We start from the raw sequence: 26,753 nt of genomic DNA on the forward strand, positions 1-26,753 counted from the left end.
TGTGCCCCGTGACATGTTGAACCGATTTGTGTTTGTCTACCTCGAGGATATCCTAATTTATTCCCGGTCAGCTCAAGAGCATGTCCTCAATGTCCGACAGGTCATCCAGCGTCTCCTGGAGAACCAGCTTTTCGTGAAGGCGGAGAAATGTGAGTTCCATTGCTCCACCATATCCTTCCGAGGATACGTCATCACTGCAGAGAATATTCAGATGGACCCTGACAAGGTGAGAGGGGTGGTGGATTGGCCTCAACCCACATCCAGAGTGCAGCTGCAATATTTCCTGGGGTTTGCTAATTTCTACCGTCGTTTCATCTGGGGTTACAGCACCCTTGCTTCCCCGCTCTCTGCACTCACCTCTCCCAAGTTTCCATTCTCATGGTCTCCAGCAGCTGACTGGGCGTTCTCAGACCTTCAGCACGTCTTCCGTAATCCATGGACTTCCCATCGTCATGGTCAAGACCACCTCCATGGTCAAGACCACCGGACCCCTGCTCCCCGCTACCGTCTTGGGCAGAGGGTATGGCGTTCTACTCGGGATCTGCCCCTCCGGGTGGAGTCCCGCAAACTTTCCCCTCGTTTTATCGGCCCTTTCCCCGTCTCTAAGGTCCTTATCCCCTCTGCTGTTGGCCTGCTGTTGCCCCGCACCCTCTGTATACATCCAACTTTCCATGTATCTAGAATTAAACCCCTGTCTCATAGCCCTTTGTCTCCTGTTTCCATCACTCCAACACACATACGAACATTGGCGTACAAATTGTGTAAACATGTGTAAACATGTGTGCATACATTAAACTGACTTCATGCCTGTGACTCCATCAACTCTAATGCTGGACTTGAATGCAACTGGGTATGAAATTACAGCATGTTTCCAGTCTCTTTGACACCTCAGTAATGACTGTTTGTGCCTTTCAACTTGCTTAGCAGCACTTTGGGGGTTACCAGTGATGTAGGTGACGAGCAGAAAAACAACAATTATGATCACAGTGGGTGCTCTTCAGCACTGTTGTTTACATCAATGAGGTAGGGCCACTGTAAAAAAAAAAATACAACTTAACCAATTGCTTAATCAGCGTTTTTCTGAGTTGAGTGGCCTTCAAATGGACAAGAATTTGAGCTAAGGTGTTCACATTTGTTCACTCAACAAACTCTGCTCAAAGTGAGTGAATTTGAAAAGGCTTGTTGAGTAAAATTACAAATTCATGTTAACCCTTGGAAGGCAACACTGTATGTTGGTTCAGCTATATACCCAAATGTTGAGTATGCTGAGCAATGTTGAGCAAACTCACAATCCTATTGCAGCCTGACAATTGTATGTTCAATCAACTTTATTTTTTTCTATTTTTTATTTTTTTTACAGTGTGGGTCATTGCTTTCACTGAGAAAGTTCCACCGCAGAGCTACTGTGCACATGTGGGAAAATAATATATTATCATCAACATTCTGTGTGTAATGTGATTGTATGATGAATTAATTAAATTAGATGAAGCATTTCCATATGTAGCACAGTTGTATATACAAAGGTAGCTATAGAAAGTAAACGTGTGAGCAGTGTGTGATGAATTGGGCCATACCTGAGTGTTGGTCTGTGGTGTAGGAGAACAGGAACCCTCGGCCTGAGTGATGGGGGCCAGAGTAGAATACTATTGTCACCTCATTGCTGTTTACAGTCACATTTTTCTCTGAGTCTTCAAGCTGTCCACACAGGGGGCCTGTGGATGACAGACAGACAGGCATGCATGTAAGAACCCATACGCCACACACACACACACACACACACACACACACACACACACACACACACATCAGCACAAACATGACCAAGCTGGAGGCCTAGAGGCAGGGCAGTCTGGCTTTACACACTAGTGTGGTCTCCTAGTCATGTTTGTGTAGTACTGCAGACCATCCATGCTTGTGTGAACAGATGACATGAAGTGAGCTCCAGAACAGCATGAGGTTGCCCCTGTGGAATCCGCTAATAAAAACAATATAATAAGCAGGGTAACTGAATAGTTACAGCTTCTGGAATTGTCATCTAATATCTAGGAATGGCATCATACCCTTGTGCCCACAAGGTATGGCTGGATTCACCGTAGTGGTGTAGAATCGGCAGAGATGCATTGGCAGTGACATTGTGTTTATGTGCTCTCTGCAGTCTACACTGCATGGCTTTTACTAGTAGCAAAGATAGGTTTTGAATGAACTACTTAACAGAAGAGACAGATCAAGTGGTCCATCAGAAGTGGGTGGATTTGTCTTAATGACAAGCATTAATTCAGTCGGTCAGAACTTGAGTGAGAATTCAAAATGTCACTATAATATAGTTTGTCAATAGCATGTACAGTAAATCCCTTGTAAAAGTAGAGACAAGCACATAACCAGCCAGGTCTGCGGCCCTGTGTGCACTGGAGAGTCTTACCCAGGCTGGGAGCTCCGTTGTTGGGTGTGATGGTGAGGGAGCCATTCCTGCAGCCCGGACTCCTTTCCACGTCAAAGTCCCCAAAGAGGAGGTGCAGTGTACGTCCCTTCGGAACTCGCAGTCTCCACTTACACCAGGAATCAACAGGGTAGGTCCACGGGTAGTTCTGAGAGGCCAGGGTGCCACTCTCTGTGGCCATCACAGTGTGCCCGCAGCCATTGCCTGAAATATGAAGACAACCAAACGTACAGTTATAACAGTTATTGTACTTGTACATAATACATCTGTCATATATGAAATGGTTTGGTGGCTAATTCCAGGCAAATGATATATCCTAATCCACAGTAATGTCAAATTTCCACACAAGTACGATAATGGCTATTTCCAGGAAATCCTTGGCCGCATGGTGTGTAGGTGTGAGAAGTGAATGAATGCATGACTAGCAGTGTAGGCAGTACGGCGGGGCAGCTGTGGCTTGTTAGCAGAGGGGACGGCCAAGTTCCCCACTGTTTAGTCACAGTACATAACAGGGACTTTCATTAATGATGTTAATACGGTAAGGACACTATTTAGAGCTCTGTTAATTATAGGGCTCCTTTCCCAGACAAAGTGAGTAATAGGAGTCTCCAGGGAGGGAGCACTGAGTGTGCGCAGTAGAGCAGGAGATGTTTACACTCCTGAGATCATAACCGCAAAATGTCCTAAAACAACCAGCTGCTGAAGCAGTCCTCCTCAACACTGTTGGACACTGCTTACAGTAAAACAAGATTGAAGGCCCTATGCAATCAAAACTAAGTGGAAAATACTATTATTCAAAGGCAATGAGAAAGTGTGTTTGATTGTGTCATTTGTGTCATTTGAATCCAAAACTGCAATCATAACTCTTTAACGGGTTAACATGTTTGATTGAACAATACCCTCTGTTTAGCACTCCTTACAGGGGCTAATCCTTAATACTACAGAGTGTTGAGCAAACTCATCATCCTTCCACTCTGTTTCTATTTCATTTTAATCAATGTTTTCCTGCTAGTTCTCTGTCGTACCTCTTCTTATTGCCCTATTCTTAAATTGTTCCTATTTATTTTTAATTTGTATTTTATTTAACCTTTATTTAACTAGGCAAGTCGGTTCAGAATCAAATCTTATTCACAATGATGGCCTACCACAAAGCAAAAGGCCTACTGCGGGGATGGGGGCTTGGATTAAAAATACAAATAAAATACAAATATAGGACAAAACACACATCACGACAAGAGAGGCAACACAACACTGCATAAAGAGAGACCTAAGACAACAACATAGCATGGTCTACCTCTGTGGCTATGACTAACTATTTTTTGTAACGGAAAGAACTCAAATATTTAGCTAGACACATTCTTAATGTGACTGTTCAGATGAGTCAGTGCATTAGGTCATAGAGGTAAGTGCTGTGGGGTTGGCTGGCTGGCTTAAAGTTGTACCGTGGTCAAACCAAGGACACCCACGCTTCCAGGGTAGACAGAAAGAAGCGCAGTTCTCCCTTGGGTTTAAAATTAAGTTTGCGTGAAGAGTTGGTGGTCTCTGTTACTTTCCACTCACACGTCACATACACGTCACACTGGTTAGCCTTTCCTGTCCGGCTAAGAGACTCTTCCAATCATTGTACATAACATTCTATCTTTCTCCTCTCTCTTGCTTTCTCTCTTGCTTTCTCTCTCTCTCTCTCTCTCTCTCTCTCTCTCTCTCTCTCTCTCTCTCTCTCTCTCTCTCTCTCTCTCTCTCTCTCTCTCTCTCTCTCTCTCTCTCTCTCTCTCTCTCTCTCTCTCTCTCTCTCTCTCTCTCTCTCTCTCTCTCTCTCTCTCTCTCTCTCTCTCTCTCTCTCTCTCTCTCTCATAACTTCTCACTGCTACCGCCCCATTTCCTGTCCCTTAGGATTCACTGGAAATGCCAGCGTGACAAACTGTAGCTGTGGGCAACAGAGCGTGGATCTGTGTCACCATCAAGTCTGCTTGGGAGCAGTATTCCTTGTATTCTGGGGACGTTTTTGGGTTGGCAGGCCGAGCTTCCCCCCTACACTCGTCCCCTCTCACCCTGTCTTTGACCTGGCCTGTCTCATGAAGGTCTTGTCTAGTGGGGCTCTCTCTCTCTCTCTCCTCAGTGCTGGGGATCAACCTAAGCTTTAACTCATGCGTTATAGCTGTTGGTTGTTCCATGGAGTGAATAGTCTACACCCTGGCATTCCTGCTACTGGCCCATACGTGCGTCCTGCTTTTAGGTCTCTCTTGACAGACTGGGCTTTCTGACTGTCTCAGACATATAATCAAACGTTTAGATTATGATGGATATCCTTCTGAAAACCCTCACCTTCAGGGGCAGAAAAACCAAAAGTAATAACACAAGTTTTTAGAACACCTACTCATTCAAGGGTTTTCCTTTATTTTGACAAATTCCTACATTGTAGAATAATAGTGAAGACATCAAAACTATGACATAACACATATGGAATCATGTAGTAACCAAAAAAGTGTTTTATATTTGAGATTCTTCAAATAGCCACCCTTTGCCTTGATGAGCTTGACCAGCTTCACCTGGAATGCTTTTCCAACAGTCTTGAAGGAGTTCCCACATATGCTGAGCACTTGTTGGCTGCTTTTCCTTCACTCTGCGGTCCGACTCATTCCAAACCATCTAAATTTGGTTGAGGTTGGGTGATTGTGGAGGCCAGGTCATCTGATGCATTACTCCATCACTCTCCTTATTGGTAGAATAGCCCTTACACAGCCTGGAGGTGTGTTGGTTCATTATCCTGTTGAAAAACAAAGCCCACTAAGCCCAAACCAGATGGCATATCGCAGCAGAATGCTGTGGTAGCCATGCTGGTTAAGTGTGCCTTGAATTCTAAATAAATCACAGACAGTGTCACCAGCAAAGCTCCTCCTGCTTTACAGTGGGAAATAAACATGCAGAGATCATCCGTTCACCATCTCATCCGTCTCACAGACACGGCGGTTGGAACCAAAAATCTACAATTTGGACTCCAGACCAAAGGACAAATTACCACCGATCTAATGTCCATTGCTCGTTTCTTGGCCCAAGCAAGTCTCTTCTTCTTTTTGGTGTACTTTAGTAGTGGTTTCTTTGCAGTAATTCGACCATGAAAGGCCTGATTCACACAGTCTCCTCTGAACAGTTGATGTTGAGATGTGTCTGTTACTTGAACTCCGTGAAGCCCTTATTTGGGCTGCAATCTCTGAGGCTGGTAACTCTAATGTACTTATCCTCTACAGCAAGAGGTAACTCTGGGTCTTCCATTCCTGTGGCGGTCCTCATGAGAGCCAGTTTCATCATAGCGCTTGATGGTTTTTGCGACTGCACTTGAAGAAACTTTCAAAGTTCTTGAAATGTTCCTTATTGACTGACAATCATATTTTAAAGTAAAGATGGACTGCTGTTCTCTTTACTTATTTGAGCTGTTCTTACCATAATATGGACTTGGTCTTTTACCAAATAGGGATATCTTCTGTTTACCCCCCTACCTTGTCACAACACAACTGATTGTCTCAAACGCATTAAGAAAGAAAGAAATTCCACCAATTAACTTTTAAGAAGGCACACCTGTTAATTGAAATGCACCAGCTTCATGACGACCTCATGAAGCTGGTGGAGAGAATGACAAGAGTGTCCAAAGCTGTCACCAAGGCAAAGGGTGGCTATTTGAAGAATCTTGAATACAAAATATATATTGATTTGTTGGACACTTTTTTGGTTAGTACATGATTCCATACAGTTGAAGTTGGAAGTTAACATAAACCATAGCCAAATACAGTGGGGAGAACAAGTATTTGATACACTGACGATTTTGCAGGTTTTCCTACTTACAAAGCATGTAGAGGTCTGTAATTTTTATCATAGGTACACTTCAACTGTGAGAGACATAATCTAAAACAAAAATCCAGAAAATCACATTGTATGATTTTTAAGTGATTAATTTGCATTTTAATGCATGACATAAGTATTTGATCACCTACCAAACAGTAAGAATTCCGTCTCTCACAGACCTGTTAGTTTTTCTTTAAGAAGTCCTCCTGTTCTTCACTCATTACTTGTATTAACTGCACCTGTTTGAATTCGTTACCTGTATAAAAGACACCTGTCCACACACTCAATCAAACAATTTCCAACCTCTCCAGAATGGCCAAGACCAGAGAGCTGTGTCAGGACATCAGGGATAAAATTGTAGACCTGCACAAGGCTGGGATGGGCTACAGGACAATAGGCAAGCAGCTTGGTGAGAAGGCAACAACTGTTGGCGCAATTATAAGAAAATGGAAGAAGTTCAAGATGACGGTCAATCACCCTCGGTCTGGGGCTCCATGCAAGATCTCACCTCGTGGGGCATCAATGATCATGAGGAAGGTGAGGGATCAGCCCAGAACTAAACGGCAGGACCTGGTCAATGACCTGAAGAGAGCTGGGACCACAGTCTCAAAGAAAACCATTAGTAACACACTACGCCGTCATGGATTAAAATCCTGCAGGGTCCCTCTGCTCAAGCCAGCGCATGTCCAGGCCCGTCTGAAGTTTGCCCATGACTATCTGGATGATCCAGAGGAGGAATGGGAGAAGGTCATGTGGTCTGATGAGACAAAAATATAGCTTTTTGGTCTAAATTCCACTTGCCATGTTTGGAGGAAGAAGAAGGATTGAGTACAACCCCAAGAACACCATCCCAACCGTGAAGCATGGAGGTGGAAACATCATTCTTTGGGGATGCTTTTCTGCAAAGGGGACAGGACGACTGCACCATATCGAGGGTAAGAGTAAGAGCATTGAAGATGGGTCGAGGCTGGGTCTTCCAGCATGACAACGACACGAAACACACAGCCAGGGCAAATAAGGAGTGGCTCCGTAAGAAGCATCTCAAGGTCCTAGAGTGGCCTAGCCAGTCTCCAGACGTGAACCCAATAGAAAATCTTTGGAGGGAGCTGAAAGTCCGTATTGCCCAGCGACAGCCCCGAAACCTGAAGGATCTGGAGGTCTGTATGGAGGAGTGGGCCAAAATCCCTGCTGCAATGTGTGCAAACCTGGTCAAGAACTACAGGAAACGTATGATCTTTGTAATTGCAAACAAAGGTTTCTGTACCAAATATTAAGTTCTGCTTTTCTGATGTATCAAATACTTATGTCATGCAATAAAATGCAAATTAATTACTTAAAAATCATACAATGTGATTTTCTGGATTTTTGTTTTAGATTCCGTCTCTCACAGTTGAAGTACCTATGATAAAAAATTACAGACCTCTACATGCTTTGTAAGTATGAAAACCTGCCAAATTGGCAGTGTATCAAATACTTGTTCTCCCCACTGTACATTTTAACTCGGTTTTTCACAATTCCTGACATTTAATCCTAGTAAAAATTCCCTGTCTTAGGTCAGTTAGGATCACCACTTTATTTTAAGAATGTGAAATGCCAGAATAATAGTAGAGAGAATGATTTATTTCAGCTTTTATTTTTTTTCATCACATTCCCAGTGGGTCAGAAGTTTACATACACTCAATTAGTATTTAGTAGCATTGCCTTTAAATTGTTTAACTTGGGGCAAACGTTTCAGGTAGCCTTCCACAAGCTTCCCACAATACGTTGGGTGAATTTTGGCCCATTCCTCCTGACAGAGCTGGTGTAACTGAGTCAGGTTTTTAAGGCCTATTTGCACACTTTTCAGTGCTGCCCACAAATTTTCTATAGGATTGAGGTCAGGGCTTTGTGGTCAGGGCTTTGTGATGGCCACTCCAATACCTTGACTTTGTTGTCCTTAAGCCATTTTGCCACAACTTTAGAAATTTGCTTTGGGTCATTGTCCATTTGGAAGACTCGTTTGCGACCAAGCTTTAACTTTCTGACTGATAACTTGAGATGTTGCTTCAATATAGCCACATAATTGTCCATCCTCATAATGCCATCTATTTTGTGAAGTGCACCAGTCCCTCCTGCAGCAAAGCTCTCCCACAACATGATGCTGCCAACCCCGTGCTTCACGTTTGGGATGGTGTTCTTCAGCTTGCAAGCATCCCCCTTTTTCCTCCAAACATAACAATGGTCATTATGGCCAAACAGTTCTATTTTTGTTTCTTCCGACCAGAGGACATTTCTCCAAAAAATACGACCTTTGTCCCCATGTGCAGTTGCAAACCGTAGTCTGGCTTTTTTATGGAGGTTTTGGAGCAGTGGCTTCTTCCTTACTGAGCGGCCTTTCAGGTTATGTCAATATAGGACTTGTTTTACTCTGGATATAGATACTTTTGCAACTGTTTCCTCCAGTATCTTCACAAGGTCCTTTGCTGTTGTTTTGGGATTGATTTGCACTTTTCGCACCAAAGTACGTTAATCTCTAGAAGACAGAACGCTTCTCCTTCCTGAGCGGTATGACATCTGCGTGGTCCCATGGTGTTAATTCTTGCGTGCTATTTTTTGTACAGATGAACGTGAAACCTTCAGGCGTTTGGAAATTGCTCCCAAGGATGAACCAGACTTTTGAAGTTCTACAATTGTTTTTCTGAGGTCTTGGCTGATTTCTTTTGATTTTCCCATGATGTCAAGCAAAGCGGCAGTGAGTTTGAAGGTAGGCCTTGAAAGACATCCACAAATACACCTCCAATTGACTCAAATTATGTCAATTAGCCTATCAGAAGCTTCTAATGCCATGACATAATTTTCTGGAATTTTCCAAGCTGTTTAAAGGCACAGTCAAATTAGTGTATGTAAACTTCTGACCCACTGGAATGGTGATACAGTGAATTGTAAGTGAAATAATCTGTCTGTAAACAATTGTTGGAAAAATGACTTGTGTCATGCACAAAGTGGATGTCCTAACCGACTTGCCAAAACTATAGTTTGTTAACAAGAAATTTGTGGAGTGGTTGAAAAGCGAGTTTTAATGACTCCAACCTAAGTGTATGTAAACTTCCGACTTCAATTGTATGTGTTATTCCATAGTTTTGATGTCTTCACTATTATTCTACAATGTAGAAAATTGTAAAAAAAAAAAAAAGAAAGAAAGAAAAACCCTTGAATGAGTAGGTGTTCTAAAACGTTTGACCGGTAGTGTAGTAATAACTGGACAGATGATAGGGAATTGTAGTCAATCATCAGCTCTGTATTGGACCAAAATGTATTGACATCTTTGGGGGATTTGCAGGCAGGCCCTCACAGGTCTGCACTATGAGACAGGATGTTTAGCTGTGTAATCTGTCACTACACAATACTGCTGTGTCAATCAGAGCATGACAACACACACTGAGTTATTCATTGACCAGGAGAGGATTGATATGTTTTTTTCTTGTACATTTGTCTCTTGCTTCTCTCTGGTGCCAAAGTGATTCAGAGGAAGAAATGTACCATGAATTGGTCATCTTCCTCTGTGACGATACTAAATCCCCAGCAGCAAAACAAAATGTGTCAAGAGAGCCCAGATCTGCGTGGACATTCACAGTAAGTTTCCATATATGTGTGATTCATGTTGACCCCTGCCTGATTGTGAAATACCATGTCAACACAAGGGGTACACTCTCTTATTGTTGCATGTCTTCCTGCAAATCTTCTTGTGGGGAATAGTGGGGGGAAAAAATATGTATATATGTTTTGTCACATACACCAGCTGCAATTAAATGTGTTGTTTTATAGGGTCAACCGCAGTAGTACAGTGCCCCTGGAGCAAATTATAGTTATGTTCCTTGCTCAAGGGCACATCGACAGATTTTTCCCCTTGTCGGCTTGGGTATTCAAACCAGCGAGCTTTCGGTTACTGGCCCTGGACCACATAGGTAAACACAGATGAGAGTTCACTATCTGCAATGGAATGCCACCATGACATCACAGATGACCTTTGAACTATCGGGATTGTTTGCTCCAGACAGTCCCAAAGATATTTGTGGCTTTGGTTTGATCCACCCCATGTGTTGGAAGAGAGTTATTCACAGGAGCACTGAGCCTTATATTCATTTAAACCCTATCAAAGCTAGTGTTGTCGACTACTTGCATGCACCCCTTTAGCTGAAGTCAACTGTATGTGTGACAGGGTTTTTGCATAAAATATTTACTCTTGGAAATGACTTGAAAGGATGCTCAGCAATGGAAAGGATGCTCAGTTTGTCGTAAATACTTGGAATGACTAACACAAGCAGAACAGCTCCAAACGAGGATGTGTACACACACCTCACCGTTGCCAATAAGAGTGAGTTACCAAAGAAGGGCAGTGTACCTTTAACTTACCAATACAACAGCTACCTTGTTTATGAGGACTTTTATAAGAAACCTGAATTAAACTCATGTAGCCTAGTGGTTAGAGCGTTGGACTAGTAACCGCAAGGTTGCAAGTTCAAACCCCCGAGCTGACAAGTCTGTTGTTCTGCCCCTGAACAGGCCATCATTGAAAATAAGAATTTGTTCTTAACTGACATGCCTAGTTAAATAAAGGTAAAAAAAAAAACATCTGATTGATCAATGATCAATCTATGATATATTCCTTCTGAACTGGACTCTATTTATGTCACCAATAGCCACTTTAGAAAATGTCAAACGGTTTCAAATATGGACAACAACAAAAAATAATTAGAAAGTGATGACAATATCAATAAAGTAAGCACCACACAACATTAAAATGACATGAAGATAATCTGTGAATATGTTCACATGTAGGCTATTCGTGTCGATTAAACTCAGTTTACAGTACCAACTAAATTCCACAACTTTTATTATAGTTTTAGGGGGTGTTAATTAAACATAATAGCCTACAATTTATAGAGTTATTCCATAATTATCCAGTCAAGGCTCAGAGTAATTATCTCAATACAAATATTGTAAGCGATGAATAAAAAAGATAGCTAGTCTAATGTCTTTGGTTGTCTATTGCACTACATATATTATACTATACTGTACATTGACGAGGACATACACAAGGGAATAAATAGCTTACCCTCCTGTCCGTTGACAATTATAAACACGAAACTAAAGACGATCCAAAAACTGCCCAAATAATTCACAGCATCTCTAATCTGTCCAGGTTTCAAGAACATGATTTCCGCGGATAAATGCAAGGAGTAAACCCTCAAACCCCGGGATAACACTACTCAGTTCACTTCTGCAGAAATTACTAAATTACGAGGCATTGAATATTTACGATTGGGCACAGGGAGACGAACTGAGATCTCATTGGCTTCCAGATGTGTCAATTAAATCACTTCAAGAATCGCTTTCCCAAATAAGGGGGTCTTGCTAGATGTGGACCCATAAATGCTGATCTAAGGTCAGTATAACTTGTTATTTCATGTCGACGAGGGGAATACGCTGGTCCTAGACCCGTGCTTAGTGACAACCACCCCCTAAAACTTGAAATGACTTGAGTTGTGCAAAATGCATTAGAGCAGGTGAGCATACATTCCCTATATTTCTGAGTTTAATTGAGTGCTAATAATTTATTAGGCTATGGGTTGAGCCCATAGCCTAATAAAACTATGTGCGCTCTATGATTAGCCTACTGTACACAACTGTAAAAGTCCGCTACCCTTTGCTACAACGTGTGCATTGATTTCTAACTATTTATTATGCTAAATCATTTTACACGCTCAACAAACATCACTTATTGCATGCAAATAATATATGTGTATACAACAATCCTTTAGTGGCCAAATGACATACGCGCGGTCAAATAAAACAGTATGTATAGTTGTTGTGAGCTATTCTAGTCATTTAGCCTTAACCTTCTCTAAACCATTCCGTGGTGCTCAAGCAAGCGGTGCACTCCTAGTAGAGCAGTTTGACCGATATACACATCGCGTGCGAACAACCGCTTCTCGTGACAGTAGGACAGATGCTTCTCACAGGCAAATACTGCCTTCGTTGCAGGAAGTGTAGCGAAGCAGCAGTACAGCGCATGTTCTGAGAACTCTCTGCAAGCAAATTATGAATTCTCTGCAGTGAAACGGTAAGGAAAAACACAGAGTATTCAGTTAAAATAATATTTGATAATTTCTGGTTGGTTTACGTTGTGTTTTCGTTTGCCTAGTCTGGAATGGTGTGTACTATGTACACATTGGTTGGTTGTGTGCGTGCCGCCGCACCAACATAACGTCAGTTTGAGTGGGTGAAGGAGGGAGAGAGGCACGCAAGTGCCGAAGTGGTTTATGCGCTGGGAATACTGGCTAAAATCTCTGAAACCTTTGTTGGTATTTTATAGTTGATCTCCATCGGATTTTCCTAATTTTTGAATAACTTGGGTGTCTTTTTTTGATAGGGTTTAATTGCTTTCATTAACCACTTTTCCATCCACAGTTGTTGTCCCATATTATAGACTCAATTATAGAACTGTTTCTAATACTTTTCAGAAAACTCAATGGATTAATGTACTACTCCACTATCTATGGATTGGATTGGAAGCATCTATCTTTACTGTACCATTTTTATAATGCACCCCTCCAAACCTACAGTGCATTCGGAAAGTATTCAGACCCCTTGACTTTTTCCACATTTTGTTACGTTACAGCCTTATTCTAAAACTGATTAAACTATTTTATACACACAAAACCCCATAATGACAAATCAAAAACATATATATTTTTTTATCAAATGTATTACAAATAAAAAACAGAAATACCTTATTTACGTAAGTATTCAGACTCTTTGCTATGAGACTCGAAATTGAGCTCAGGTGCATCCTGTTTCCATTGATCATCCTTGAGATGTTTCTACATCTTGATTGGAGTCCACCTGTGGTAAATTCAATTGATTGGACATGGTTTGGAAAGGCACACACCTGTCTATATAAGGTCCCACAGTTGATAATGCATAGCCATGAGGTCGAAGGAATTATCCGTAGAGCTCCGAGACAGGAGTGTTGAGGCACAGATCTGGGGAAGGGTACCAAAAAGTGAAGGTCCCCATAGCATTGAAGGTCCCCACGAACACAGTGGCCTCCATCATTCTTACATAGAAGAAGTTTGGAACCACCAAGACTCTTCTTAGAGCTGGCCACCTGGCCAAACTGAGCAATCGGGGGAGAAGGCCCTTGGTCAGGGAGGTGACCAAGAACCCGATGCCAGAACTACAGTTCCTCAGTGGAGATGGGAGAAACTTCTCGAAGGACAACCATCTCTGCAGCACTCCACCCATAAGGCCTTTATGATAGAATGGCCAGACGGAAGCCACTCCTCAGTAAAAGGCACATGACAGCCCGCTTGGAGTTTGCCAAAAGACACCTGAAGAATCTCAAGACAATGAGAAACAAGATTATCTTGTCTGATGAAACCAAGATTGAACTATTTGGCCTGAATGCCAAGCGACACATCTGGAGGAAACGCATCATGATGTGGAGCTGTTTTTCAGGGGCAGGGACTGGCAGACTAATCAGGATTGAGGGAAAGATGAACGAAGCAAAGTACAGAGAGATCCTTAAAGAAAACCTGCTCCATGCTCAGGACCTCATACTTGGTGAATGTTCACCTTCCAACAGGACAACAACCCTAAGCACACAGCCAAGACATTGCTAACCCTAACCCTAATTTGTCCTTGCTTGGGGACAAATCTCTGAACGTCCTTGAGTGGCCCAGCCAGAGCCCGGACTTGAACCCGAACATCTCTGGAGAGACCTGAAAATAGCCGTGCACCGACGCTCCTCATCCAACCTGACAGAGCTTGAGAGGATCTGCAAAGAAGAATGGGAGAATCTCCCCAAATACAGGTGTGCCAAGCTTGTAGCGTCATACCCAAGAAGACTCAAGGCTGTTATCGCTGCCAAAGGTGCTTCAACAAAGTACTGAGTAAAGGGTCTGAATACTTATGTAAATGTGATATTTCAGTTATTTTTATTTTATTTTTATAAATTTTTCTAAAAACCAGTTTTTGCTTTGTCATTGTGGGGTATTGTGTGTAGATTGAAGGACAAAAACCATTTGAAACATTTTAGAATAAGACTGTAATATAACAAAATGTTGAATGTCTGAATACTTGCATATGTGATAATGGCATTTATCCTATAATGGAGACTAAATTAAAGGACTGATTCAAATTCTTTGTCAGCAAACTCAATGGATTAATGTTTTCAACTACTCTTGTATCAAGTTATGTATTAGAAGCATATTTACTGTACCATTTACAAAATCCACTCCTCCAAACCTAATTACATCACACACAATAATGGTATTTTTCCCATGTTAAAGAATAAATTAAAGGGCCGTTTCATATACTTTGTGATCAATCTCAATGGATTAATGTAGTACAACTACTCCACTATCTATGTTATGATCTAGAGTAATTTTTACTGTACCATTTTGAAAATGCACTCCTCCAATCTACATAATGGCATTTGCAGTTCCTTCAGAAAGCTTTCAAACCCCTTGACTTATTCGTCATTTTATTGTTACTGCCTGAATTAAACATTTATTAAATAAATACCCCATAGTAAAAAAGTTAACATTTGTTTTTTAGAAATGTTTGCACATTTATTGAAAATGAAATACAGAAATATCTAATTTACTTAAGTATTCACACCCCTGAGTCAGTACTTTGTAGAAGCACCTTTGGCAGCGATTACAGCTGTGAGTCTTTCTGGATGAGTCTCTAAGAGCTTTCCACACCTGGATTGTGCTGCATTTGCCCATTATTCTTTAAAGAATTCTTAAAATTTGTTGTTGGTCATTATTAGACAAACATTTTCAAGTCTTGCCATATATTTCTAAGTAGATTTATGTCAAAACTGTAACTCGGCCACTCAGTAACATTTATTGTCTTCTTGGTAAGCAACTCCAGGGTAGATTTGGCCTTGTGTTTTAAGTTATTGTCCTGCTGCAAGGTGCATTCATCTCCCATCTCCCAGTGTAAATTTTGTGTATAGAGCACACTTCGGACAAAACTGAATTACATTTTTTCCTCCAGGTTGGCAATGTTGCAAACTACACTGAACAAAAATCTAAACGCAACATGTAAAGTGTTTGTCCCATGTTTCATGAGCTGAAATAAAAGATCTCAGACATTTTCCATATGCACAAAAAGCTTATTTCTCAACGAAAATGTATAGTTTACATTACTGCTAGTGAGAATTTTCCTTTGCCAAGATAATCCATCCACCTGACAGGTGTGGCATATCAAGAAGTTGATTAAACAGCATGATCATTACACAGGTACACCTTGTGCTGGGGACACTGAAAGGCCACTCCAAAATGTGCAGATTGTCACACAACACATTTGGCATGCTGACTGCAGGGATGTCCACCAGAGCTGTTGCCAGATAATTGAATGCTCATTTCTCTACCAGAAGCCGCCTCCAACATAATTTTTGAGAATTTGGCCGGCCTCACAACTGCAGACCACGTGTAACCACGCCAGCCTAGGACCTCCAAATCCAGCTTCATCTCTTGCGGGATCGTCTGAGACCAACCACAGCTGACGAAAGTGTGGGTTTGCACAACCAAAGAATATCTGCACAAACTGTCAGAAACTGTCTGCGTGTTCGTTGTCCTCACTCGTTGTCCTCACCAGGGTCTTGACCTAACTGCAGTTAGGCGTCATAACCGACTACAGTGAGCAACTGCTCACCTTTCGATGGCCACTGGCATGCTGGAGAAGTGTGCTCTTCACGGATGAATCCCGGTACAGGACAGATGGCAGACCGCGTGTATGGCATCGTGTGGTGAGCAGTTTGCTGATGTCAACGTTGTGAACAGAGTGCACCATGGTGGGGTTATGGTATAGGTGGGCATAAGCTACAGACAATGAACACAATTGCATTTTATCAATAGCCATTTTAATGCACAGAGGTCCTGAGGTCCTGATGAGATCCTGAGACCCATTGTCGTGCCATTCATCCAACAACTACTCCCATATCTATGTTATGGACTGGAAGCTATTTTACTGTACCATTTTGAAAATGCATCCCTCCAATCCTACTTACATCGCATAGGCAATAATGGCATTTAACTTTTTGGGCGACCAGACCAAATTCACATAGAAATGTGACTTATACTGTAGATCTGTCATTGTCGTTGAATGCAAGTCTAAGAAGCTGTAGTTCTATGTGTTGTATTTCTATGCTTCCCTTTTCGTTTTTCTGTCTTGAGTCGGTTTTGTACACCAGCTTCAAACAGCTGAAAATACAATATGTTTGGTTATGGAAAATATATTCCACTGTGGTTTAGATGGTACAATGATTCTCTACACTATATTTGCTTGTTTTGTCATATAAACTGAAATTAGGCAAACTATTAGAATTTTAGCAACCAGGAAATGGCGGAGCGATTTATGCATAATGCATTTCTATGCTTCAGGCGTAAAATATTATGCTCTGCTCGAGGCATAATAAATAAATCAAATAAAACATCCCCATCAATATCTGTCTGCTTAAGCTAGATATCTGTTGTTTTGCATGAGCTGCGTTTCAAATGCCGATTTTGACTTTCTGCATTTGCCGTGGAAGGTGGCAGAGCTACAGCGGTGTTTGTCAGACCAGGAGACATCTCGAAATTCCGTCTTCTAACAAAAACGTCTGTAGTGTCCAAACGGTTTGTCCTACAAATTAACATGACCCCTCAATGGAAAGATTACTCTCACGATGGTGTTTTGCTCTACGAATGTCACGGTACGCGTATGAAGGTAACCTGTTACCTGAAAAATGTATGGAAGTGAATAGGGCATTTCCACGTCAAATGTATACAGGTAATAATACCACGGTAAAATGTATTTGATTTTTGCCCTAAGCTTTCTTAGATTTTTGATATAGGACAGACACTTAAGAACATACTTCCTTTTGATTACATTTTTGACCATCTGTTTTTCCATGTATGAATCTGTTATTCAATGCATTTCTATGGGCTAGTAGTGGCAAGGCCAAATTCTGTTTCATCAAATATATACAATACCAGTCAAAAGTTTGGACACACCTACTCATTATTTTTACTATTTTATATATTGTAGAATAATAGTGAAGACATCAAAACTATGAAATAACACATATGGAATCATGTAGTAACCAACATTTATTTAAACAAATAAAATGGTATATTCTTCAAAGTAGCCACCCGTTAATTGAAATGCATTTTGTCATCAAGGCACAGGGTGGCTACTTTGAAGAATCTCAAATTTCAAATATATTCTGATTTGTTTACCACTTTTTCAGTTAATAAATTATGTGTTATTTCATAGTTTTGATGTCTTCACTATTATTATTCAATGTGTAAAATAGTAAAAATAAAGAAAAACCCTTGAATGAGTAGGTGTGTCCAAACTTTTGACTGGTACTGTATATATTTGATGAAACATTGAATTTGGCCTTACAAGGTGCATCTGTGTAATGATCATGCTGTTTAATCAGCTTCTTGATATGCCACACCAGTCAGGTGGATGGATTATCTTGGCAAACGAGAAATACTCACTAACAGGAATGTAAACAAATTTGTGCACAAAATTTGAGAGAAATACACTTTTTGTGCATATGGAACATTTCTGGGATCTTTTATTTCAGCTCATGAAACATGGGACCAACACTTTAGATGTTGCGTTTATATTTTTGTTCACTGTAATATGGGCTACTTTTATGTACAGTGTGTGTACTTACATTGTTAGTACCAGGGTTACGGTTACCAGCTAGAAATATTGTAATCAGGATTACTTTTAAATTCAGAAAGGATGTTTGCGAAAAAATATATTTCAATCTTCTCTGTTTTCTCAATGACATTCAAATCAGCATTGAACAAAGGCACAAATTTAAGTTTGTTCCAACTGATTGAGTCTGACCACAGATCAGAGACCACTATGATGACACACCAAATGTGTTTGATGGATGGCGGGAAAAGGGCAGGAACAGGCTTTGGTAGGCTACAGTCCAAGCTATGTCTTGCATTGGTGCTACTGCTGTCGGCATCCAAAGATTATCCAACTTGAATAAACGCTTGGAAGTAAGGATGACAGAAGTGGTGTCGTCTACGGTGATACGGATATCACTTATTATTGATATCTACATGGCGCATTGATGGGAATCCCACTGCTGCTCTCTCATTTAGCTATTTGCGCCTCATGGATTGTGGTTGTTGTGGATAGCTGTTCACAAATCTAAATGGGTATCTGAACCCAAAAATGGTTGAATTCAAGAAGTTTAAGCTCCCTATCAATCATTGTTTTTTAAACCAGTGGACAGCCAGTGAAAAATGCGCTCTTGCAACAGCTGCATAGTGCGGATCCCAGCCTATATAATAAAAGTTTTTTTTTTAATTGTTCAAATCTAATTCATGCTGATTAAAACTAAACATCCATAGGCCAAATGGACACATACTCAAACTCGCACACTTTTGAAAAGACGTAAAGGGGCAATCTGAGGTTAATACATCAATTTTAGGATTTATAAATTATATTAGTGTAAAAATAGAATTTAATTGTATGTAGTATGTATGTAGTAAAAAGCGAGGGGTTAGAAGAATCCTACATAAACAACCCATAAAGTAACATTTTACATCCGTGTATGGCCAGCTATGTAAACTTTAACATTGATTTATCCTGCAATAGATGTAGTTCAATTGGTAACATACATTTTTGTCTTCTTCTAATACTTCTTAAGGGGAAAGTAAATTAAAAGTAACGGAACGTAATCAGATTACGTTACTGAGTTTGGGTAATCCAAAAGTTACGTTACTGATTACAGGTCATTTACAGGTAAGTTACTTTACTGGACAGGTAACTAGTAACTGTTAACGGATTCAATTTAGAAAGTAACCTACCCGACCCTGGTTAATACAGTAGGTAATCTCAGCACCCAGAATAACCAATGAGAGACTACACTGTCTGCTACTTATGTAGCTACCTAGAATGCATGATTTTAGCACCACATGCAATTAAGTGGTAATGTTGTTTTCTCTACTTCTTCTTACAAACCATTCCGAAGTTAGGGAAAGAACAATTCAACTTGTTGAAGCCTGTCAGTCTGTTTTTGTTAACCCCTATTTATATATATATATATATATATTTTAAAGGGGGGTAACCCATACTAGGAATGGCTCATAACCTTCATGCAAAATACTTTTTGTCAGATGATAAATTATTTGATTACATGAGAAGAAATCCCAGTCAGAACCATTTGTGCCATAAATTCAATATGGATCTATTCTCAATAGCTACTATTGCATGTCAGGACCTACAGTACTATTTAGGACTAGCGTAACATGGACCTCTATACAGTATGCTGAAAAGCATCTGTGTGTGTGTGTGTGTACGTGTGTGTGTGTGTGTGTGTGTGTGTGTGTGTGCGCGCATGTGTGTGTGAATGCGTGCATGGGGTAGCCTAGGCAGGTAGCCTAGTCGTTAGAGCATTGGGCCAGTAACCGAAAGGTTGTCAGTTCAGGGATTCGCTATAGCAAGGAAAAAATCTGTCGTTCTGCCCCTGAACAAGGCAGTTAACCCACTGTTCCCCGTTAGGCAGTAATTGTAAATACGAATTTGTTCTTAACTGACTTGCCTGATTAAATAAAGGTTCAATTAAAAAAATATATATATGCCCATATATATGCCTGTCCCTACAGCAGTCCAGGGAGTGGTCATGGCGAGTGCTGAGATCACAGTGTCCTCAAGAAACATAGTGATGGTGAAGGAAGAGGAGGAGGAAGGGGAGCACTGTGAGAGCCGCAAGACTCAGGTCATCCTCCATCTGCAGCCCATCATACAGGGGTAAGACTTGCAATGCAAAGAGGGGGCACTGGACACAACAGGGTGGAGGGTTGGAGTTACCATTTGGACAAAACGCAAAAGTCTCAAAATTCTACTTGCAATTAGTAACTAATTTAATTTATCGTTACTACGTAATGTAATTACACTAAGAAATTACACATTTCTTTTTTTAAGTGTACAAAGTGTGCTTTTCTAGACATCCAAGTTGTCAGTAAGATAAAACTGTCTTTGAAGTGTAGAATTCTGATAGCAGGTTCTGTTATATACTGTACATTGTAACAGCTGCCTCAGTGGGAGTGGTGAATATTGCATGAAATAGTGGACTTTGTCGCCTCCTACAGTGCAAATGAGGACAACGCTGACACTGGCTCTACTGTTCTAGCCATAGAGACGCATCATGGTAAGATTCCAAAAGACGCTTTGTTTCTATTGCTTATTTGTATGACCCGTATTTTAATTCATTACTACATTCAACTTGGAGATTAGATTTGTATTGTATACATCTAGTAATTTTTTAAAACTGGATATATCATTTGTATTATTTTGTTTTGTTGTGTTTTTGATGTATGGATGCTTGCTTGTGATATTGTGTATTTTATATACTGTGTGTTTATATTGTATTTTACCATTATGGATGCTAGAAGACAATCTTGCGGAGGGTGAGGAGGTTGAGTATGGATACCCCATCACCTGTGGCGAAAGCAAAGCAGTCCTCCTGTTTAAGAAGTTTGTCTGTCCTGGCATCAACATCAGATGTGTCAAGGTACCAGTCATCAAGTAACTTGTTCATAAGTACTGTATGCCGGGGGGGGGGGGGGGGGGGGGGATTTTGCTTTCCATTGTCGATATGAAAGCATGTGAGATATTTTATTATTATTTAACTCTTTCTGTGCCTGTGATTCTTCTCTGTGTTGCTTTTTCTACTCATTGCAGTTCAATGACCAGCTGATCAGCCCCAAGCAGTTTGTTCACATGGCAGGGAAAGCCACTCTGAAGGACTGGAAGAGGGCCATCCGACTGGGAGGGGTGATGCTCAGGTAGGCTGCGTCATACTGGGTGGAGGGCAGGGTTTACATTTACATTTTGGTCGTTTAGCAGACGCTCTTATCCAGAGATACAGTCAGTGCATATAACTAAAGAAGCTAAGACAACCACATATCACAAGTAAAAACTTTATTAAATAAAGCATCTATAAGCAGAATTAGTGCTAGGAAAAAGACAGGTTGGGGTCAATATGTGTCTGGGATCTTCTTGTTTTGCCTGCATCGGGTTACCTGGAGTTTTTTTGCCCCATACATTCCACTAGCAGTTAGTAAGCAGCGTTCTTGTGGTGGTAGGATCACATATCACGCTGTCAAATTGCTGAGTGATGCATTTCTCACCCCGTCTTCGTGTTTGCACATGTTCTCTGTCCATCTGTGGTTTAGTCTGCTGCCTTCATCCCTACATATCAGATCAGAAGCTTTTGTTACAAGCAAAGCTTTGATGAAACATTGAATTCATTAACCACTTGTAAACATTTCACTGTGTAATACACATATTGCCGCAACTAGAAGTAGCTATTTTCTGACTGGATTAGATATAGTGATAACAATGTTCATTATTATATAACTAATCATAAAATAAATATACTAAACCATTCTCCTTCTCCCAAATATTCTCTTATGTCCTCTATGCAGGAAAATGATGGACTCAGGTCAGATTGACTTCTACCAGCATGACACAGTGTGCACCAACACCTGCCGCAGCACCAAGTTTGACGTGTTGATCAACAGCACCCGCTTCCTTCCGGGCAGCGCCATGCAGCACCCCCCTTCCCCTCTGCCAAGTGAGCCTATCAGCCAATTAGCCAAGGGCTGACTACACATTGCCCAGTGTGCCTATCAGCCAAGGGCTTACCTAACTACAGTACACGTTTACTATGTACACATTTACTCTCTCATATCCCGTGGCTGCTGCCATTTATTAAACTGCTGTTTTTATCCCTGCACAAACTACACTTCACCTTCATAAACTGTACCACTCATATTTTGAAATGGACTACATCAAAACATCAATGAATAATTGCCCTCAGCAGTCTTTGGTGTGGCACCTATTTTATCACTAGACAGGGCAGTGATTGGAATCTAGAAGTAGGAAAACAATTAGATTTAGGGGCCTCAATGGTCTCCTCAGATGCACATAGAACTTGGATTGAAAACCCTGTGCTGTGAAGGCACTTGCAGAGCCACACAGTTGTTACCACTGCTTACAACCAAATGTCTACAACAGAACTGAACCAGAATTTGAGCTAGTGATATGAGTGATGACATGAGATGTTGGAGGAGTGATTTGATGTGTGTTGGTGTGTATAGTAGATGGAGGCCATGCTGCAGTGTCAGATGACAGGCTAGAGAAGAAGGCCTACACTACAGTGGAGTGGAGCCCTGGGCCAGCTCCTCCCATCACCAGCACAGTCAATGGACATGTCAAGAGGAAAAGGGGTGACATCATCCCTGGTCAGTATAACAACAACAGGGATAAATTGATAGTTAGCTTAATGTAAACACATGCAAACAGGCGCGTGCTTACGCACACACGTTCACACACACATACTGTATAAACACACACACACACTAACGCACGCATGGTGGCACGCACGCACGCACGCACACACGCACACACACACACACACACACACACACACACACACACACACACACACACACACACACACGTGTTAGGGACTTACAGTACTAAGGAAAGTCACTTTGATGACTAAAAAGGCATCCTGGTCACATCTGACGTCTTGACATACACACACATTCCCCCAACACCATTCCACTTTCCTAATCATGCCACGTCTCTTGCCTTTCTCTAGATGGCAGTCTAAGCTTTTGGAGAGGCATAGCAGACGTTGGCCTGATGGGGGAGGTGTTATCCAGTTTCCGCACAGAACTGGTGGCCATGTTGAGAGGAGTGGAGGTCCGCAGTGAGAAGGCCATTTTGCAAGAAGCCGGTGAGCTTACACACTGTGACAGGTTCCCACACATACTTACATAATACTTACATGTATGAAATATCAGAGAGTTAAAAAATGTAATGTTCTATGGGTAACATGTACACTGAGTGTACAAATCATTATGAACACCTTACTAATATTGAGTTGCACCCTCCCTTTTGCCATCAGAACAGCCTCAGTTTGTCGGGGCATGTACTCTAAAAGGTGTCGAAAGCATTCCACAGGGATGCTGGCCCATGTTGACGCCAATGCTTCTCACAGTTGTGTCAAGTTGGCTGGATGTACTTTGGGTTGTGGACCATTCTTGGTACACACGGGAAACTGTTGAGCACTTGTACTCAGTGTATTTAGCAGGTTTATATAGAGGCAGGTGGATTGGCAAGAGTTTCGTAGACCAAAATTATAATTGGGGATTGGTTAATTTGTTGGACTGATTTATTTGAATTGCCTGTCTATTTGTTGTTACTGTAATGTGTTTTGTTGTGTCAGATGCGGTTGTGCTGAACTCCCTTTCTGAGATGTTTGGGCTGCTGGACTCAGTGAGGAGAATTCTGGACCTGAGACGCAGTGAGACTGATGACAACCAGCAGCAGGTCCACAATGCTCTTAATGGTGAGAGAATGTAAGCTTGGATGTGAGCTTAGAATGGGCAAACATACACTCTTGGAAAAAGGGTTCAAAAAGGGTTCTTCGGCTGTCCCCATTGGAGAACCCTTTTTGGTTCCAGGTAGAACCCTTTTTGGTTCCAGGTATAACTATGTTGGGTTCCATGTAGAACCCTCTGTAATGGGTTCTACCTGGAACCAAAAGGGGTTCTTCAAAGGGCTCTCCTATGGGATTCTAGATTGCACAACACATTTGTACTGTACTTACAATATATAGGTTTGGATCCCTGCACTAAAAGTAACACCGTTTAAGTTATTTTTGCTTATCTGATATGTATACAGACTATTATTATGTTAGGTTTTCTTATTTCACTTGTGGTAAACCGTGGGGTGTTGGGTTGAGTGTGCCGAGATTAACACAGAGACAGTGAGGTTTTAGTTAGCAAACACAACTATACTAGGCCATAAAATAAACATAGAACAACAAAGAAAATCACATAGGTTTGGCTCAGTCCTTCTTCTCAGCTTTGGCTCTGTGTCGCTCTCTCCCGGTTCTCGCTGGCGGTGTGCCACAGTGCCAAATGTCGCATCACATACCTCCCCTCTATTATCACCCCCTGGGGTAGACCTCCTGGGATACCACACACTGTTCATTGCTCGATGTTATACCAGTACAACCATGTGTCCTTCCTCAGTGCTGGAGGACCAGTTGGAGGGCCAGAGGAAGCCGAGGCAGGATGAGCCCCCACCCAGCCCTGGTCACCTCTACATGGGCAGCTTCTCCAAGGCCACCCCCTCAAAGTGCCTGCGGCTGCATCCCTCTAGCTCTTCCACCACCCAGCCTCAGAACCAGACCACACAATCGTCTATCATCTTATCTCCCATTACCACATCCCCAGTGGGTCAGCCTCTCAATGTGGCCGGCTTACCTGTGGCCACACTGGCCCAACTCCCCACTGGCTCCCAGCTCTTCACCCACTACACCACTGGCAACACCTCTGCAGGAAAGAGAGGCAGCGCCAGGTCTGTGGCTCTCCATGCAGCCTCCAGGGTGACTGTGCTCAACACAACCACAGAGTCATGGGTGGGGACCCCTCTACAGGCGCTTCATCTAACCCAGAAGAAGGAGCAGGACTCTGAGGACAAGGAGAGCCAGAGACTGGGGGAGGAGAGGATAGTACTTGTGCAGCAGGGGGTACTACTGGACACTCCAGGGATTCAGACACACTTTGCTGGGAACAGTGGGGGCTCAATCAGAGATGGAGGAAGAGGGGGAGGAGCAGGGGAGGGACAGGAGAGTGAAGGTACAGAAGGAAGGGTTGCATAATGTAGAGTATAATGTAGAGTCTTTGGCAGGAAGAGGGCATTAAAAGAACGTAAAACCAAGTGAGAGAAGAGAGAACCGTAAGGAATACAGTTGAAAGAGAATAGAGTGAGTGAGTGAGTCAGCGAGCGAGTGTGTGTGTGTGACAGTGTGTCTGTGTGGAAGAGAGCAAGAAGGTGAACTTCGCCATGTCATGTCATGTGTAGCTCCACACAGATTTTAGGCTATATGTGTTTTAGGCTATATGTGTAACATCATTTTAACGTACAATACTTTTTCACATGGTGTTTATTACTGCAGGGCCCATAGTACTTTAATTACCCATGGTCTTCATCATCAAAGATATTGATATACTTAATGATAGGGGAGAGTGGGCTAAGTTGAGCCATTTCTCCGTCAAGGGAAATATTGTATTCTTTCTAACAAAGATGTCTACATTTATTTCAGGATGTTGTGTATCCCTGAAATTAATCAGAATTATGTATATATTACAGTTTTGCGGGACAAGGTAAGTTAAGCCGCCTATTTCTGTACTGAATTAAATATTACCACTACTGTTTTAAAACACTGTCTACCTTTATTTCCTAAACACAAATCAACATAATCACAATCAATTTTTTGTGTTTTAATAATTTAAAGCATATTTAACACTGGCTTAAAACTCTTTGTACTTTTTTAAAACACATTTAACTTAGGCCAGGCCCTGTTGTCACCCCATATCCCAGCGATAATGAGAAGAAAACACTTACATTTGCTCAACTTGCCATTGGCTCAACTAACCCGTGGCCATTGGCTCAACTTTCACCCCATGGCAAACATTTTGACTATATTAGCCCACACAGCTACACGGATGCACTTTCATGCTAGGTTTAGGACCTCATATTGAAACTTATAGACCCCCAACTGATGTACAGAACGATCTTAAAATGATCTACATTGGTTTAGATACAGTACAAGCATCATGAAAACACTTAACACAATAAATACATTTTTTGGGATCTAACTTGCTTACCACTTTTTCCATGTGGTTTCTTTCTTCACAGAGCTCTTCGTAAATATTTGGTCATGTAATACATGTTTTGTGTATGGTTTCCTAAAAACAAGAGTGGCCTAACTTACCCTTTGGCTCAGCTTACCCCACTCTCCCCTACAGGGTTTTATCACAACCTCCTCAGTAGTTCTCATCAACTCCTGTAAATCACAGCTTGTATTCATAAAGCGTATCAGAGTAGGATTGCTGCTCTTGGATCAGTTTTGCATTTTAAATCATAATGAATAAAAAGGGGGGACCTGATTCTTAAACAGCACTCCTACTCTGAGACGCAGAACTCACTGTTCCTCTCAAGTACACCAGGAGATAGGAACCATCTGTGCTATTATCATTTGGCTGTTTGTTCCATTCTGGGTTCTGAATTATCATAGCAGAACCCAGAATGGAACAAACGGCCAAATGATAATAGCACAGATGGTTCCTGTCTCCTTTTGTTCAGATTTGATTACATATTGGCATCAAAATGACAGCACAGACTGGGGCAGGACTCTAGCAAGTCCAAAGTTGTCGAAAGGGTTGTGTGCAAACATTAGAATATTCCTTTAAATCTTTTTTCTTCCTGAAGTTTTCACATGTTCAAATTAAAAACTTTGTTTTCCATTTTTGTTAGTAATGGAATGCTCCATGATAAATGTTTTGGTTGTTAGAGGTGCTTCTGATGCATACACATCTAA

At 41.5% G+C, this 26,753-nt stretch overlaps 2 protein-coding genes across 4 annotated transcripts in view; one reads left to right on the plus strand and one right to left on the minus strand.

Moving 5' to 3' along the window:
* The window catches only part of LOC139395222 (discoidin, CUB and LCCL domain-containing protein 1), a 29,852-nt gene extending 18,344 nt beyond the window's left edge, over window positions 1-11,508 (minus strand). For both annotated transcript variants that reach the window (XM_071142880.1, XM_071142872.1), the window contains exons 1-3: window positions 11,373-11,508; window positions 2,420-2,641; window positions 1,575-1,712 (exon numbers count right to left, since the gene is read on the minus strand). In XM_071142880.1, coding sequence (XP_070998981.1) covers window positions 1,575-1,712; window positions 2,420-2,641; window positions 11,373-11,472 — 460 coding nt within the window. In that variant the 5' untranslated portion in view covers window positions 11,473-11,508. The remainder of the gene's footprint in view (window positions 1-1,574; window positions 1,713-2,419; window positions 2,642-11,372) is intronic.
* A 780-nt stretch (window positions 11,509-12,288) lies between these two features.
* On the plus strand, window positions 12,289-25,593 carry LOC139395240 (glucocorticoid modulatory element-binding protein 1-like). Of its 2 annotated transcripts, none has more exons than XM_071142889.1 (10): window positions 12,289-12,380; window positions 19,954-20,098; window positions 20,440-20,498; window positions 20,740-20,861; window positions 21,032-21,135; window positions 21,778-21,926; window positions 22,453-22,596; window positions 22,959-23,096; window positions 23,589-23,711; window positions 24,400-25,593. In XM_071142889.1, the coding sequence occupies exons 2-10, from the start codon at window positions 19,971-19,973 to the stop codon at window positions 25,029-25,031; spliced, it is 1,599 nt and encodes a 532-aa protein (XP_070998990.1). In that variant the 5' UTR covers window positions 12,289-12,380; window positions 19,954-19,970; the 3' UTR covers window positions 25,032-25,593. The 2 variants fall into 2 exon arrangements, with proteins under 2 accessions (XP_070998990.1, XP_070998998.1); XM_071142897.1 differs by having other exon boundaries at window positions 20,743-20,861.
* The last annotated feature ends 1,160 nt before the right edge of the window (window positions 25,594-26,753 follow it).

The sequence above is a fragment of the Oncorhynchus clarkii genome, chromosome 3 (genome assembly GCF_045791955.1).
Source record: "Oncorhynchus clarkii lewisi isolate Uvic-CL-2024 chromosome 3, UVic_Ocla_1.0, whole genome shotgun sequence".
NCBI lineage: Eukaryota > Metazoa > Chordata > Actinopteri > Salmoniformes > Salmonidae > Oncorhynchus > Oncorhynchus clarkii.

What these genes read in the sequence shown, in the direction of transcription:
- LOC139395240 (XM_071142889.1), top strand. Translation starts at nt 19,971, where the DNA reads ATGGCGAGTGCTGAGATCACAGTGTCCTCAAGAAACATAGTGATGGTG. An exon ending in CTGCAGCCCATCATACAGGG is followed by an intron (nt 20,099 to 20,439) that starts GTAAGACTTGCA and finishes CGCCTCCTACAG; the next exon opens with TGCAAATGAGGACAACGCTG. An exon ending in AGCCATAGAGACGCATCATG is followed by an intron (nt 20,499 to 20,739) that starts GTAAGATTCCAA and finishes TATGGATGCTAG; the next exon opens with AAGACAATCTTGCGGAGGGT.